The 17,336-nt window shown below is 36.5% G+C and overlaps 1 protein-coding gene across 2 annotated transcripts; it reads left to right on the top strand.

Annotated features, from left to right (window-relative positions):
* The first annotated feature begins 2,992 nt into the window (after window positions 1-2,992).
* Window positions 2,993-13,929, top strand: LOC148864625 (cyclin-dependent kinase F-4-like). 2 transcript variants are annotated; one of them, XM_088979284.1, is made up of 19 exons: window positions 2,993-3,230; window positions 6,836-7,096; window positions 7,177-7,228; window positions 7,314-7,941; window positions 8,022-8,100; window positions 8,214-8,282; window positions 8,361-8,450; window positions 8,538-8,676; window positions 10,639-10,741; window positions 10,851-10,903; window positions 10,999-11,065; window positions 11,344-11,452; window positions 11,656-11,721; window positions 11,871-11,939; window positions 12,064-12,130; window positions 12,240-12,356; window positions 12,767-12,798; window positions 12,898-12,976; window positions 13,513-13,929. In XM_088979284.1, exons 4-19 carry the CDS (start codon window positions 7,934-7,936, stop codon window positions 13,719-13,721), a joined length of 1,356 nt encoding a protein of 451 aa, XP_088835410.1. In that variant the 5' UTR covers window positions 2,993-3,230; window positions 6,836-7,096; window positions 7,177-7,228; window positions 7,314-7,933; the 3' UTR covers window positions 13,722-13,929. The 2 variants fall into 2 exon arrangements, with proteins under 2 accessions (XP_088835410.1, XP_088835411.1); XM_088979285.1 differs by lacking the exon at window positions 2,993-3,230 and adding an exon at window positions 3,961-4,104.
* Window positions 13,930-17,336: the final 3,407 nt, after the last annotated feature.

Here is a 17,336-nt window from a genome sequence, read left to right as displayed (position 1 = left end):
AAGATAAACTTGTATTTCTATCCAACTACGTAACATGTTTTTTACTCATGTATATATATACCTGCTCGTATATCAATGAAATTATTATCATTCTCTGTTATTCGAGTTATCTATATAACTATATTCACTCATATCGATCTGAGTTTACACTTTTGTTCTTTTATATTGAACTCCTCTGTTATGGCCTTATGGGCACGGGTCTACTAGTTGGTCCATTTCCTCTCCTGAAAGTTCAATTAGCCACTTCGTTATTAAAAACAGGTTAAAGAAAGAATCATTCTGTTCATTGGAACACCCGAAACATACCAATGTGTGACCAAATGTGACATTAGTTAATGAAAACTACTGATAAAAGGAGCTCTCTCTTTTTGCTGTCATGTCTCGGTGTCCATGACGGCTAGACCAGTCTTGGTCGACCACTGCAGTATGCACACTCCTGTTTAAGTCGTATTCTACCTTACTTCGGAAAGGGAATTCTTGAAATATCATTAGTAGTAGTAGAAAAACAAGCACCCCAATTGACCAAATCTGAAAACAGAGCCTGACTTTTATGAGCCGCAAAGCGAATAGATTGGAACATTAAGAACAGGAGTACCCTGACGTTTGTAGAGTAGGATCTCTCCATTCCTTTGTGTTTGATTCTGGGTCCCCCATTGAAGCTGCTTGGACAGCTTGTGCTCCAAGCTTTGGAAAATGATTTTGCATGAAGAATTCATCCGTGGACTGTCAATGGAGACCCCTCTGGTTGGGATTGTAGTAGAATCCTGTGCTCGATCGATTGGGCTCCGTCCAACCCAGGGACATTTCTCATCCTCTCTTTCTTTCTCCTTCATTTCTTATCGCCATTCTAATGTATCCCTAACCATTGTTCAAGATTTAGCCATTAACAGTGTTACTGGGTTTTTACAGGTATGTTGGTGATTTTTTCTCACCGTTCAAATAAATAAAGAAAAGGGAAATTTCCACTTTAATATAGTACCCTGAACTTTGGGGGTAGTGTCAAGTGTACCCAAACTTTCGAACAAGTCATTGTAGTACTCGAACTTTCAAAAAGTGTCAACTTGGTTCCTGTCGTTAATCGACCATTAGTTATCTGATCACATAATGGCCTGTGCAACTTAAAATTTTCAAAAATGACAAAACTACCCTTCAAAATAGAAGACACTGTTCATTGCATTCTACCTTGAGACTGAACAGATTGAGGTGTTTGAGATTCTGAACTATTGTCTTCTGCAGATTAATCACACATAAAAGAAGACCCCAAATGCGTGAGCAAGCAAAGCAAACATCGTTTATACAAAATAGAACACAAAATCTCGAGTATTAAAGGAAAAAATGAAGGTAAAAGTAGAAGAGAAAATTTTGAAATGAAGGTAAAAGCGATACATTACCTTCTTTGGTAGTCTCCTCATCATCGAGGTTAAGAACAGCAATAGGAATTGAAGCAGGACTTCATCTTTGAGCTCTACATTTTCTGAGAAACTGGGAGAATCAACTAAAGATCTAATCTAAAGGGGGAAACATGAGAAAATGATGGAAAAGGAAAGGGCTTACCTTCTCGAACTGGTTTGTAGGGACTTAAACAGCAAATGGGTGTGTTTCTTATCTTTGTATTCTTTGTCTGCGTGCCTTCAACAATGAGAGTGGCTAGCAAAAGTGCTTCTTTGTCCCAACTGGCCATCACCGCCATAGTTCAGAATTTAGAGGCCTGTTTGTTTCCTCTTAACTCTTATCTCTTAAGATGAATCTTTTAATTTTAAGAGAAAAATGATTGTTCGTTTTCTCTTATCTCTTATTTCTTAAGGTGCAATCATACATATTTTTGTTTTTCAATAATACCCCCCAAAAGACAAAAAAAGCTCTAATATATGGGGTCAAAATAGATATTTGATCATTTCAGAATTCAAAGTTCAGAACAACATTCTCTGCATTCAGAGTTCAGAGGAAAGAAAATTTCACCAATACCAATATACCTCTTAATGTAATTATTGCACTTTCAGATGTCAAACTTCAGAGCAAACGAACAGGCCTACGACTCATGATGCTTTTCTAGGTTTCCCTGGTTTTTGAAGTCAATAGGTTATTTTGTTGGGACTTTTGTGTTTGGGGGGCTTTCATCATCTTCTGTAGTCATTCTTTGTTTCTTTTTAACTTCTACAGGTAAAAGCAGAGTATGGGTTGGAAGTCAAACAGAGGGAAGACCCGAAAGTGTGAAATTTCTCAGCAATGACCAGTAATTTTGAATTGGGTCTTGCTATCTTTTTCATCGGCTGTAACGGCGATAATACTGGAGTACGAGAGGAGAAGAAAATGAACAAGAAACAAGAGTGAGGTGTGTCTTGCAACCTTGAAATTGAAATGACTTGTTATGAATTTAAGGGAATTTTTGCCCTTTTACATGATAATTAACATATGTCAACCGTTTTGGATCAATTTGACACTTTTTCAAAGTTTGAGTACGTTAAAATGTTCAGGTACTGACTTGGCACTACTTAAGGACACTAAAGTAAAATTTTCCCTAAAAAGGATAATTTAAGAATTTAAAAATTTTTAAATAGTTAAATAAGAATCGTTTCCCAAGTTAAGTGAGGGAATATTAACGGAAGGGGTGTTTGTCTAACGGCTAAAGTTCAGGGGGCCTTTGTCACTGACGCATGATAATTTGGAATCAATCCGTGTAGGATGTGGTTTATAGGGGTCTATTAATAGAATAGGAGTTTCTGACGTGGTTTGCAGTCATTTTTTCCCTATAATTTATTCAAATAAAATTTATTTTCCGTTATATTTTGGATTTGGAAACAGTTTTCTTTTATCTGTCTAGTATCTACCAAACTCAAGGAAACGATCAACGGTCCCTATTTTCTCGCATGCATGCCTACTCGGAAACTAGTCAATCGATCCATTCGATGGTTCCCATCTCCAACTCAAACGAGTCAATCGGTCCATCCAACGCAGAAAAGCGTTATCGGGCTATATATATTAGTAGGAACAAGATATAGTGGATAGTTACCCGAACGATAAATTCGTCGCTTCTCTCTCTCTCCGAGTCATTTAATAATTATTCCTTCTCTGGCTGATTTATATAGGACCCTCCGTGTCCTCGAAGAGAAGAAGGTACCTTTTAGTTTTTATTTTGGTGTTTGTTTTGGGTTCTTCGGTTGCAGAGAAGGAGCTCTGGAGTCGACCTTTGCCTGTCAGAGGCGAGGGAGGTTATGCCGTTAGGCTTAGAGGTATCTATGCTTCATATAAGAATCGGTTCGGTTTGCTTTTGGATTCCATCGGTTTGGTTTGTTTTTGATTGTTCTTTAGTTGCTTATTTTGTTCAGATTAGGTCATTGGGGGTTCGGATGTTGCGGATGTTTGAATTTTTTGTATATTCTTTATGGTTACCTTATTCTTGCATTAGAGTTTCGGATTATTGGGAATTAAAGATTTGATGGATGCTGAATGCGATCTTTCTAGCTAGGGTTTCATTGTAGGGGAATTTTAGGCATTTGGGGCTTCTGGATTCCTCGTGGATGTTGGATCAAGGATTAATAATTGGTTCGTTATTTGATTTGCTTATTGTGCGGTTTTGACTAGGGGTTGAGTTCGTATTTTATATCGATTTGGGGTATATTAGGGTTTAATTTGCTTTCGATTTTTTGTTTGATGGGGATTTAATTATCTTGTATATGAGATTGGCAAACTGTAGCGGTTTTCTCGTTGTGTTTGGATTTTGCGAATTGACCACTTTTTATTCACGGTTTGTGCTGATGTTGATGAGTCTTTTATTTATGAACAAGTACTAGACGTTCTTATTTTGAGAATTTGATCATTCATTTCAGGCTTTACTTTAGAAATCTTTGCTTTGCGTACGCTCCTAAGGTCTTTGGTACCTGATAATTCTAGAGATTTTTCATAGATCAAAGCTCTGAATTTCTGAGGTTTCAATAGGACTGACTGGAAATTTTGTGGCAGAAAATTTGCATGGTGAAAGGTCAATAAGCGGAGGTTCTTGTTTTTTATGTCGATACTAGATGTTCTTTTTGGATGCCTTTTATAGATTTGCATGACGGTGGAGGTTTAGAATTTTGTTATTCTCTTGCCACTCCTTGGGATTTTGTAAGTTATATTGTTTGCATTGACTTGTTTCAGGGGAGAGTTTGAATTAATGTCCTCATGTATGAATTTTGACTTGAAGGATTAATTTTATATTCAGAAGTAGAACTTCCCTCTTACACTAGGTTTTTTATTGAGGGATTGATATTGAGTTTTTATTTTATGATATGCATGTTATTGTGCATGCAGACCAACTAATCTACTAATCAATGATATGTTTGGTATTCTGATTACACGGATTAAGAGATTTCACCCACCGGCATACCCGTCTCATGGTCATTTTGATTCTGTAGGTGTTATTTGATTTGTTGTAGGTTAATTTTGAATGAAGAAGTGCTCACTTGGGGAGGTCAGATTATTTCTTTCCAATTTTGACAAATAACACCTAGAGTCATCTGGTGGATAGGTAGGGCAAGAAGTCATGTTAACTGGCTATTTTGGCTTCTTAGTTGGCTCATCTTGTGGAGCATGGCCTAGTGGATGTATATCGAGAATGTGTATTGTGACATGGGGTGCTAAATAGACCAAAACTGTGAAGTTCAGTCCCATTTGTGAGGGCTTAAGTTTTGGTTGAGCCACTGAAAAGTGGCTTTTAAGAAGTCACGAAAAGAAGCTTCAATGGAGAGAAAATGGGTGAAAAATATTCAGTTTGGTTTCTGTTTTCTTGGAAAAACAGTACTTATAAAGTTTTCCATGTGGGCTCACCTTGCAATGGCAAGAGCAGGCACTTGGTATATGATTTAGAAGGCTATCGCTCCTTTCTGTGGTGGTTTTGAATATTTATCATCAGTTTTTATCCCGGTTTTGAATCAGAGTTGACTTCATGATGGAATTTTAAGCACCTTGAGCTACATTGGAATCAATCCAGCTGAGATTCTATCATGATAGCTGATCATGGCTGGTTTTTGGGTTATGGTTCTTTATGAACTTACCTCTTTGATGCCAAGGAACCCATGCCTAAGTGCCATTTTTCTAAATAAGGGGTATAGACTATAGAGTTATTCTCTAATCTCCATTTACCATGTGTAAGGATTTGTCATTCCTGAATAAGGTTTCATATTCCTCCATCGTACTATTCCTTGGGATTATTTTTCTTTCTTTCTTTTCTCATCTAGCTTCCAGACTTCCTCAAGTATGCGAGTACATTAATTTAATTAAGTCATGTTTTTTTTTTTTTCCAATAGGTAATATGTTCTGACTTTCAATGTTCATATTTGTAGCTTATTATCCTTTCTTACATGATTGAAGAGCCTTATACTTCTGGATGAGTTTGTAATATGATTTGTGCCCATGAAGTCTTTGTGGTCTGGGTTTTGATGTAATACTTTTTTTATGTGCTGAATAAATTACTTTACATTTTTCCAAAAAAAAGAGCCTAATAATCTAACTTTTCAATGATCTGGATCATATGAGAAATCCAACTTACTTGGTTGGAAAACCTATTTTTAGAATGTCTTCTATTGTGGCACATGGGAATGCGATTCTACAGAAGGGGTGGTTTAAGAAGTTGAATTACAATAATTCCATTCTTTAAAAGTACACCATAAAGGTTTCAAACCTTGGTTGTTCATCTATCTCTGATCAGAGTTGACTAGTTTTGTAACCCTGGCATCATTCTCCTTATAAGCATCACATGTTGAAACCCTCTCCCTTACCAAACTTTTAAGTTACCAGCTGGATTGCATTTTAGTGGAGTATTAGCTTGTTTAGGGTTATTGGTAGCTCATCACTCAAATAAGAATGCTTATTTTAATGGCAGATGTTAGTATTCATAGTGAATTTTGGAATCACATTTTATGTTGGATCTTGTTTGAACTCACCCTTTCTATGGCATCGTATTTTAGTATATTCTAGATTTGCATATGATTTATGTAGGTTTCTTTCAAGTCTGGCAGGGTTCCAGAATTTATCTATTATGTTTTCTGATTTGGTTCTAGTTTCAATAGTAATTTGAGTTAATGTGGTGTAAGGAGTCCTGAATTTTTTAGTCACCGTCACAGTTGTCAAGGTATGTTTTAGAAAAAAGCTGTCCAATGTTCTTTTTCTCTTTTTATTACTTCTAAAAGTATAGTCTTATTTAGTTTCTAATAATTTTTGGCAATCGATTGATTTCTTAAATACTTAGTGTAGTATTATGTTAGAAATATTAAAATTCATCGATTTAAAATGCTATTATCTTTTAGGTATATGATGATATGCTATGATTTGAGAGGAACAATAATGTTATTGGTAAAGATATTTGTTATTTTTAGTTTATATGATGCTGATTGGTATGCAAAACTAGGGAATTAACCTAGAATTTGAGGTTTTTCTTAGTAAAACTCTGTTGCCTTTGGTGATTAGGCATTCCACTGTTGCCCAGAACTGCCTAGGTGCCTATGACAACTATGATCATTGCCTTCATCGTGTTTTGTCTTTTGAGGAACATGTTGTTTTTTAATATCTAGTGCAGAGATTGATGAAGTATCTAATTTCTTTGGGCTTCTTAAACAAATTCAGCAGACAAAATGTGTTGCTTTTAGAATGAAGAAGAACTGTAACTCATATGATATGATCTCAGTTTCCATTTAGAAAAAAAGAAATAGAAGTAGGCATATGATTTTTAGTGGGTAGTAGTATCATTAAGCTAGACTTTTGAAATTGCTGGCCTATTTGAGGTTTGGTGAATGAATTAGTTATACTGTATTTGGATTCTCATCTCATCTGAACATTAATATTTCTATCATTCTGTCAGGTGGTGCCCGACTTTGATCTGAAGGGCTTGTCTTTCTCTTTTAAGATATGGAGCAAGTGTGCCTTTCGACAAATTGCTACTGGTGTGGAGTCTTGTCAGTACAGGAGGTTCTCGATTTGCGGTTTCTCTTGTTTGGAGACTTTTTTCTTGTTTCCTTTGTCAACTGCACTTAGTGGCCATCTGCCTTTAAATGATCACTATAAGAGGCCTTATGCAATTTTTTTCTGAGCTTGGTGTTGGACCTATATTGAACTTTTATAAGTAAGCCATCTGTTAATATTATTATCTTCTTTTAACATGAAGCATTGTTCTTCTGTTTCTAACTTTCTATCTGTTAATAGTGTGTTACCAACACAACTTTGGCTTGCAACATTTGCAGAAACATTTTATCAGGTATTTCACAATTCTTCAGTCTAATTTTTCTTTTCTGAAAATTGCCTTTTTCCTCCATACTGAAACATGCTTTTGTTTGATGCAGGGCTGGAGTCTGCAAGTAAACACATGAAAGTTTCTTAGACATTGACTAGTAGATAATTTCCTCCAATCCACGCGGACTTGGTAGTTTTTCGCTATTTCTTTGTCATTGCTCCCGATCGGCACCGGGTTAGCATGACAAAATACATATTAGCTAAAGAATATGTGAAGATATTCTACATGGAATAAAATATTACAATGGTTTAATTTCCTGTACTACTTACATCGAAGTGTCTTTCAATCGAGGATCTTAATAGTGGGTAAAGACATCTTTTATGTTAGATTGAGTTTTTGAATTGGTGGCGAGATGCAGTACACCACACAACCTTCCTTGCCATTTATACCTGGTTATATTATTGGAGCTGTGGTATTAGAGTTTTTGGGTAATAAGGCTTTCAAGCCTTTCCATCAGGGGGATGTTTGTTCGAGCTGAAGCATAATATATTGTCAAAGTTAATGGTGGATTTGTCTTGAGAGCTGTCTATATTTCTATAGCTACTCTGAAGTCCATTGTTCATAACATAATCTTCAACTTGTATGCGAGACATTGCACCCATTATCCCTCATTCTCTACGTGAATAAGAGCACAAGCTTTTGAATTCTGTTTGGTGTTGCCAGTGCAAAATGGACCGGTAAGTTGAAATCTTGTGGGAAAATTTGGAGGTTATTTGTAAAGTTGGATTCTGTTTAACAGCTTTTTTGGTTGTTGCAGGTACAAGATAATTAAAGAAGTTGGTGATGGTACATTTGGGAGTGTCTGGAGAGCTATAAATAAGCAGACTGGTGAAGTTGTACGTGTCATTTTTATTATAAAAAAATTTCCCGCTTTCTGCATGCCTATATTTTCAGATTGTTTCCAGATTTTTATGTATAACCATATTTATGTTTTGATTTTCCTTGACAGGTTGCAATCAAAAAAATGAAAAGAAAGTATTATTCTTGGGAGGAGTGTATAAATCTTAGGGAAGTGAAGGTAAATATTTTTATCTGTCTCCTTGAAATGTTGGATTTTCTCTCTCTGTTCATGCATAAATTATTGTTGCTCTGGCAGTCATTGCGGAAGATGAACCATCCCAATATTGTGAAGCTCAAGGAAGTCATTAGAGAAAATGACATCTTGTACTTCGTTTTTGAATACATGGTATGCTAAAAGCACTGCCCTTAAAATGCAATAGTTATATTGTTAAATGACTTGCACAGTGTTGAACTTATACATGTTTCATTTCAGGAATGCAACCTATACCAGCTTATGAAAGACAGGGGAAATCTTTTCTCTGAAGCTGAAGTGAGGAATTGGTGCTTTCAAGTATTTCAAGCTCTTGCATATATGCACCAGTGTGGTTATTTTCATCGTGATCTGAAGCCCGGTATGAAATATGAATTTCTTGTGTTATTTTTTAGCTATCTTTCATCTTTGGTCATGCCAATTATCTGTTTCAGGGTTATTTCCTTCATGTTGCATAAACTAGGCTTCTTGAGAAATGATTACTTTCATTTCATTAAACAGAGAGCGAAGGATTTACAACCAGATGTAAATCTTCAGGAGTTGAAAGATTACAAGCAGATGTATAAAAGCGAAAGATTTTTCACCTTTTGCTTCCTTGTATTTTTTGTGTGGCCAATTACAATTCTTATTCAAATTCTGCATGACTAATTTCTGCTTGGCTTTGCCTAATCTTGAAAAAACCTTCTTGAAATCACCACAAGATAATTTGCTGGAGTTAATATGAGGATGCCTGCTCCGTCCTTCACTATCTTGACAGTTAGTGCTGAATTCAATAATTGGTGCAACTGACAAGGAGTGGTTGGATGCGGCAATAAAAAACTTGATGGTAGTAGAATATAAATGGCTCTTTTTTGGTAAATGAATATAAATGGCTCATATGAATGTGAAAGACGTCCTAATGCAGCCTTGGTCAAATTCTGCCCTCTGTACATTCATGGGAGAGAAAGTGTTAAGTGGTGTCCTTTTTCTTTTGATATTATGGCTGGAGCGTGGAGGGTGAGCTTATTCAATGTACGGTTATAGATACTATATCTAAGGTTCTTCCACTTTGAGAGCTATCTGATTCTGGTTCTTCATTGTTCAACCTGCTGTTGGTTGGGGATTCTTCAGCTGCATAACTGCTGGTCAGAGAGTCTAGCCTTGCCTGTGCTTGGTGGTGGGTGGAGAAGGGATGAGAAAGATGGTACTCCACAATCCACATCTTCATCTTCCTCTTTGGTGCTTGTTGTAGCAGACATTCCTCCTAGGGAGGTGAAGTCAGCAGCATCTTCTACAAGGAGATGCAGGATTAACAAAATATAAGATGAGGAACGGAATGGTGATTGTTGTAATGCTGAAAGGAAGATGCAGTTGCTTCTGAGGGTGAGTTTGGGGGCCATAGGGAGGACTTTCAGATTGATGAGGTGCATTGAGTCAATAAGTATTGCATTGGTGGTTCCTCAAAGTGTTAAAGTGGTTAAGCCTTTAGGCCTACTCTTTTTGGGCAATCAGGAAAATTCTGAAGCTGTGTTCAGGCAGTTGGAAGAGGAAAATGCATAGGCTAACAAAGACAAAATGGTTCTAGAGGGAGAGGGCATCAGAGATCTGGTTAAGTCTTTAGATGATAATACAGAGTTCATATCTAGTGAGGAAAGGGATGTTGGAGGTGAACTTATTGGGGACTCAATGGTGTTAGAGAGGGTGGGGTAAGAAAAAAGATACTTTGATTCCTAAGTTAATCCCAGCTATGGCTAAATCGGCAGGGGATCTCCTGGAAGCAATGGGTAGGATGGAAGAGTCAAATAAGGAAACTCAATTTTCAGCTTTGAAGTTAGGAGGTTCCATTTTTCTAGTTCAGTGATGGTCTTTATGCATCTCTCTTTTTTTGGTGAGTGGGCAGTTTTCAGGTGCTCTTGATGTGTTGGCTATGTTTTCTCATCTGAAGTGGTTTTTTGCTCTTTGGTTGTAGTGTAGGTTGTATGCATTTTGAGGGGCTTCTGTACACTTTTACATCTCTTGTGCTTGTACATTTTATCCTTTTTTACGTGATCAACTAACCCTTGTAACAAACTGTATTTGGACATAACTGTCTTCCTGGAGCTTGTTTGGTGGTTTGGAGTATATTTCTTTCTTTTTTTGTGATTTATTGAATTTAGTTTCTTTTTGAGTTGTGCTTTTCTTTCTGTTCTTTGAGCCTTCAATGAAGAGCCTCTGAATGCCTCTTTCTCTTACTTACTGTTAATGTAGTTTTAATATCTGTAATGGGCGCCAAGTATTTTTATAGGCAACCATTGACATTATATATAGGTTGTAATGGCAATTTACAATGGTTGATTATTTGCAGAGAACTTGCTTGTCACAAAGGACATAATCAAAATTGCTGATTTCGGTCTTGCACGAGAAATCTGCTCTGAGCCACCTTATACAGAATATGTCTCGACTCGCTGGTTAGTGCTGGCTTTTCATAAAATATGCTACTCTTCATATTGACCATTAGTGTTGTGCCAATGTAGTGACATATAAATAAATAGATCACACTTGATGTTTCTGTGGCAGGTACCGAGCCCCTGAAGTTCTTTTACAGTCATCTATGTATGGGGCTGCAGTTGGTGAGTATATAATTGGCATGATAGTTAGAAATCCATGGGCAAAAATGTTGAACAGAATTAACATCGAAGTTGTTTTTTTTTTGTCTTAATTCCAGATATGTGGGCTATGGGTGCTATAATGGCTGAGTTGTTTACTCTCCGTCCTCTTTTTCCGGGCTCAAGGTAGTCATTATGTTCATTTAATCTTTTAAGAAGGCTTGTCCAAGAGCATTTTATCTATTTGTACTTTTCCTTGGCTTCATTGGATTACACAACGGAGCCCCATACTCCCCAACCGTGGTGATAATGGGGGATTTGATCCCAAGTCCCTAATAGGCACCGTCTATCAATTTGTACTTGATCATTCATCTTTTCTCATATGTTTCTCTATGTGCTGTCCTCGTTATGTTGTGGCACTATTTGAAGTATGTAATATGTATGGAATTTGCTTCTGGATGCAGTGAAGCAGATGAAATCTACAAAATATGCAGTGTGATAGGGAGTCCAAATCGGAATTCATGGGCCGAGGGACTTCAACTTGCAAATGCGATCAAGTATAAATTTCCACAGGTCATAATCTTAATTTTGCACATTTACCCACCCCTTTGTGCTGGAAACGTGCTATAATCTTGTGTATTATTTATTTATTTTTTGCTTCCGTTATGTGCACTCTTTCTATCTGGATTTGGCTGTTGAGTTCTTTTGAACTTTGTAAGTTTCTATGAAATAGACATATCAAGGGCCCTAATATTGGTGCTTGTTGTTGCTTGCAGTTTCCAAGCGTCCATCTTTCTGCTCTGATTCCCTCAGCTAGTGAGGATGCGATTAACCTCATAACAGTAAGGACCATTGTGTGATTTCTTTTTAAGAATTATCTTCATAGACTCAGTTTTTTGTAATCTAGATTTTCTTTTTTATCAAAGAAATGAGATGCGGTAGAAGTATCAGGATTTTCTTCTACTCTTACTATGCTTTTTGTAATTTGCAGTCGCTTTGTTCCTGGGATCCCAGCAAAAGGCCAACAGCTGCAGAGGCCCTTCAACATCCTTTTTTCCAGGTTACATCATCCCCTGATGCCAGATTAAATTGAGTATCTTGGAATTCAGATACATATCTTCTTCAGTTCGAGGAGTTTACCTGTTTTCTAATTGGTTTATGCTAATGTGCCCTTGATATGCCAGAGCTGCTTCTACATTCCACCATCACTTCGTGCGAGGGTTGCAGCAGCCCCTAGGACACCACCTTCTGGTTTATGTCCTTCCTCTTTCTTTCTTTTTTGTTTCTTACATTTTTTTGTGTGTTTTGTTTTAAAGCTCATTGTTTCTACCTTGACACTTTTTCTATAAAATTCGTGTAGTTGGATTAAGGGGAGCTCTGGAGCAGAAGAGTGCTAGGAAGTATTATGGAACTTTATCAAACACCAAGCCTCCAACCAACTTCTCTTCTGCAAAATTACATGCTTCTTTAAGCACAGGTAATTTGAAAATATTCTGACTTGGATCTTAACAACCTGAAATGGTATGAATGGTCAGTATGAAATGTTCTTTTTCTTTTATCTTCTTCTGTCTTGCTTACTCTCCTTTTCTTTTCTTTGGGGTGTGTGCGTGGAGGGTTAAGTGTATAATGTTCTTCTGAAGTGGTGATGTGCCATTTACTAAACTTTTTTTTTAGGCTCCATTGACTCCATGGGGCCACACAACCGGGGTAGCTTATCCCCCAAACCCATAATCCCCCCAACCCTGGTGCAGATCCCATGCCTCCGCTACAACTAGCTGGACATCTTACCAACCAATCAGTTGGTACTTTGCATGAGCCATTTAGTAAACTTGTTAATATTTTACTTTTCAATTGAATACTAAAAGCTAATTATGGCAATTTTTGCAGGTGTGCAGAGAAAGCTAGAAATGAATAACCTGGTACGCATAAATTTCTGTTCCCCTGCCCCTTCATTTGCATGTCGTGACATTTTTGGGATGATCGTAACACAACTTCTCATTCATATTAAATAAATCCAGGAGGCTAACAAGAATGATAAATCGGTGAAGAGCTGTGCCAAACAACCAAGATACAGACCACCAGCCAGGAACAGCCCGAGTAAGTTGCTCTAAATTAGGATTTTCTTAGGGCACTCGTTTACTGACTTTGTGGATGTGGGTGTTTGGTATTTGCGTCAGATGTCACTATTGGACAGATTGGGCGGACCAACAAGACATTGGATTGGGCCAATTCGGTCCAAAATATTTATTAGATTGGATTGGACCTGGTCCATCCGTAACAAATTTACATTGGATTAGGTTGGATTAAGCAAATATGTGGTCCATTGATATAAGATAAGAGTGCGTCAACGGACCGGTTTTGGGTTTAAACCAATCTAAATCAAAATGAATCTGAACAGATTGGATGGTCCATTGAATTGGACTGGTCTAAATTACTCCAAAACATTCACTGGATTGGATTGGACCTGGTCCATTTATAATAGATTCACATTGGACTGGATCGGATTGGACCAAATCCAGTCTAATTGACACCCCTAGATATGTCACAGATGAACTGGTGAAGTGATAATCTGAATAAAAAATTGTGCTGCATTAGTAGTAATCGATATTGACTTTGCTTTTATTGGTTGTCAGCTTCTATCTACACAGGCAAGACTGGACGTGGAGTTTCTGATACAGCTGAGAAGTTGGCGCAGATGACAATTGGTTCAGGCAGGCAGCCTGTTAAACAGCCACAAACACTGCCAATGAAGGCTGGTGGGTGGCATGGCCACACTGAGTTCCTTGGACGATCTCACGAGATTCCATCTGGCAGAAGTTATTCCCGGAAGGTTGCGGGATAGAGAACAAGACGACGAACTGTTTGGAAGCTTTTACCATATATGTTTAATTAGGCTTTGGTGTTGACTACTCGTTTGCGAGTTGGAATTTACCTAAATAAAAGAACTTTATGTTGTGTGTGACAGACAGGAACTTGAACGTGGTGGGCATTGTGGTGTTCCGTTGTCACTATTTTAGATTTTACTTATATATACATGTTCTTGGTGATAATATGGTTTTTCCTCGGTGGTCTGTACTCGTTTACCTTGCATGCTTGATGATCCTCAAACAAATGTATGGCATTTATCTGTACTTACTGATAATAACAATTAGGGTAATTTTCTTATACTACCCTTATGTTTAGCTAATTAACTAGGTGTATCCTTATTGTTTGGAAATTGATTAATACTATTCCTACTGCTGCTAATAATTGACTAATACTTTCCTCACCGTAAGCATCATTTCACTCACGAATTCAGAGCGCGCTCTCTTATGCAAATTATGAGTTAATCAAAAGAATGGTCTAAAGACGGTTGTAAAATCAGAGCGGTCTCTCAGAACCCTAGGTTTAGCTTTGGCTTCCCCCGTGCTTCAGATGCTTAGTCCAAATCTCGGTTCATTTGAGTTTTAAAATAAATAAGACCTCGCCTCTGTTCTGTTCGACAACACGCTGGACCTCACGGTAGCTTATTCCCACGAAACAATGGCGTCCCTCTTGTTCTCTTCTCCTGAACCGCCGCAACTGCCCAGACGTCATGAAATTTGAGTGATGGGATTGATTAGTTTAGGTGTTACATATTTGAATGAATTCTGCCAAAAGCCCCAGTTCGTCTCTCTCCTCTACTGCCTCCCCCCACCTCCCTCTCGTTCAATTGAACACACTGCTACCATGGTGTTCAACTCTGATCTCTCTTGAGTACTTGCTCCTGGAGGAGGAGGAGAAATGGGCGGACAAGATTTGCTTGGAGGGGAAGTACTACTTCGAAGTTGTTTCTGATGGATGCTGGGAACGGGAGGGAAAGTCGAAGACAGATCTAAAAGCAAAATAGGGAGTCATTCTGATTTTCAACCGGAGGAAGAGAGTTCATCAAATCCATCAAAGTGGATGTTTTCCTGGAAGAGCTTGTTCGGTGAGGAACACACCCGTGTTCAGGCTCGTCCAACTTCCCTTGTCGTAGATCAAATCTGTCCTCCCATGGACCACCATGTTCTGCTTCTTATGCCTCTCCAATGGTAGGTTGAACTCCATGTCCGTGAACATCTAAAAGGGGTCTCTGAACAAAGTATATGTCGTATTGAAGGCTTTAGGGGAATAGCTGATGGAGGGATGATTCTTATTTGAAAGTCTTATTCTCTGAATTGGAACTCTCATTTATCGATTCAGACCTCCTTTTGCTGCCTCTTTTTATACGAGAAGACAAGTTAACTCGTCGCCGTCACTCTTCTTCGGAACTCTCGGTGGAACCTGTTTCAGCACCTTGCTTAAATCGAACCAAATACGACCCAAGAAGTCATTCGACTGACTAATATACATGGACAATCATTCAAATTTTGAATATTGGTAAAAGGGTATATTAGGATTTAAAAAAAAATATCAATCACGTGACGTCGGAAAATTAACCGTAGGGGAGGTTTTAGACAATTTTTAGAAGTAGTAGGTAGACAATATATAAACAGTAAGATATACTTAGTCAATTAGCTAAACTATAAGGGTAGTTTGAGAAATTTGTCCTAAAAATTATTTTTCTACCAAAAGAATTATCCATAGTTTGTTTGGTTGAAACAATTTCTTTTTTTTTTTAACTATTATTATATGATAGGAGACGTTTCATCAGCCATTGACATTTATCGAAAACGTAGTTGTCCATCAGGTGAGCATTCAGATAAGCCTACATTTTAAAAATCGAATTAAAAAAATTAAATGCAAACTGAAACCGAAACTGAATTATAAAAAAACTAAAATTTGTGGTTTGGTTTTCGGTTAAAATAGAATTTTAATAATATATACTTTATTATATATTATAGAATCAAAATTTATTATATTATATATTAATATATAAATATATAATATATTATATATTATATGTTACATACAATAATAGAAAGTTTGATTAATTCGACTAATTGAATTTTTAATTTTAAAAATTGGAATTGATAAGTGAATTAATCAAAAACTAAATTTACTGATTCAATTTAATAAAAAAAAATTGAACAAAAAAAAATCAAAATCAAAATTTTAAGTTCAATTTTTCAGTTTTAACCGGATAATGCTCACCCTAATTGTCCACGACAACTTCTCTATCTCATATATAGCGGGTGTTGGGGGGGTGTTCACATATCTTGCAAGATGTTTCCAATACATGGTAATTATGGGATGGGATGTGGGGCGTCGATGTGAAATAAAAAAATAGAAAATAAGTGATAATCAATACAATTTGCTTGTTGTAATGTGTTTTGAAATCAGAGACTCACATACTTGTTTTTCAATTGTGCTTTGTGAGACCAAATGGTGCAAATCACATAATGGAATAAACCCATACAAAGGGCATGTTCGTTTCTTTTTAATTCTTATGTCTTATGAGAAATCTTTTAACTTTAAGAAAAAAATGTTGTTCACTTCCTCTTAGCTCTTATCTCTTAAAGCGCAATTATACAACTTTTTGTTTTATAATGGTACCCTCAAAAAGACAAACAAAAACTCTCATATATATGGTCAAAATGGATATTTGATAATTTTCAGAATTCAGTATTCAAAACAACATTCTTTGTGTTCAAAGTTCAAAGGAAAGAAAAATACACCAAGACCAATATACCTCTTAATGTAATTATTACACTTTTAAATGTCAGACTTTATAATAAATGAATAGGCCTAGAGTTTAAAATAAATCCTTTGCCTACTATAATGTTAGATTGTTATAATTTAATTCAACTTGTTTGTCACAAGAAGACACATTTATCTTTCAAAGCTTCAAGTACAATACCAAATACTCCCTCAAATTGTTAAAGAAAATCCATTGCAAAAGGTGAAGAACTAATAAACAAGATGCGACATGCATAGAGAATCAAATACGCCATACTATGAAAGTGGCTGTTGCATTATATTAGTTGCTTATTCTATGGTTGGCTAATGGATCACTGTTTGAAAGTTGGAGGATGCAATGAAAGAAACTACAATAGTTTTCTCTTTGGGGCATCCTCTTTCTCTCTCTCACACACACACTTAATTCAAGAAATATGATTGAAAAAGTAGGTAAATTCACTCTTAAATATTCTTAATAGACATTTATTAGATTAACACATGTTTATCGATACTCTATTAAGTACAAATGGTGGAACCCATTAAAAGATACCATAAACCCATGTTTATTTTTAAATGTTTTTTTTAAAGAAAATACTTTATCAATTACAAACTTGATTTAAATTTTAAGTAACAACCTAATTTAATTTTTAAAAACAAATATAGGTCAGTATAGATCGTCAATTACAAAGATGCAATACCATATTAATTTTTTTAATTTAATTTTTGATAACTAAATACTAAACTTTAAACTAAATTATTACCCTGTACTTAGTGCGGGGGTCATTCTCCAGTAAGCAATTAATTGCAACAGTCTTCCAACATAATAGGCCTGAGAAAA

This window comes from Nelumbo lutea, chromosome 3, assembly GCF_056320005.1.
Source record: "Nelumbo lutea isolate HS-2025 chromosome 3, American lotus-T2T, whole genome shotgun sequence".
Taxonomy (NCBI): domain Eukaryota; kingdom Viridiplantae; phylum Streptophyta; class Magnoliopsida; order Proteales; family Nelumbonaceae; genus Nelumbo; species Nelumbo lutea.
Note: the sequence above shows the minus strand (reverse complement) of the source record. Positions and strands in the feature narration are given on the sequence as shown.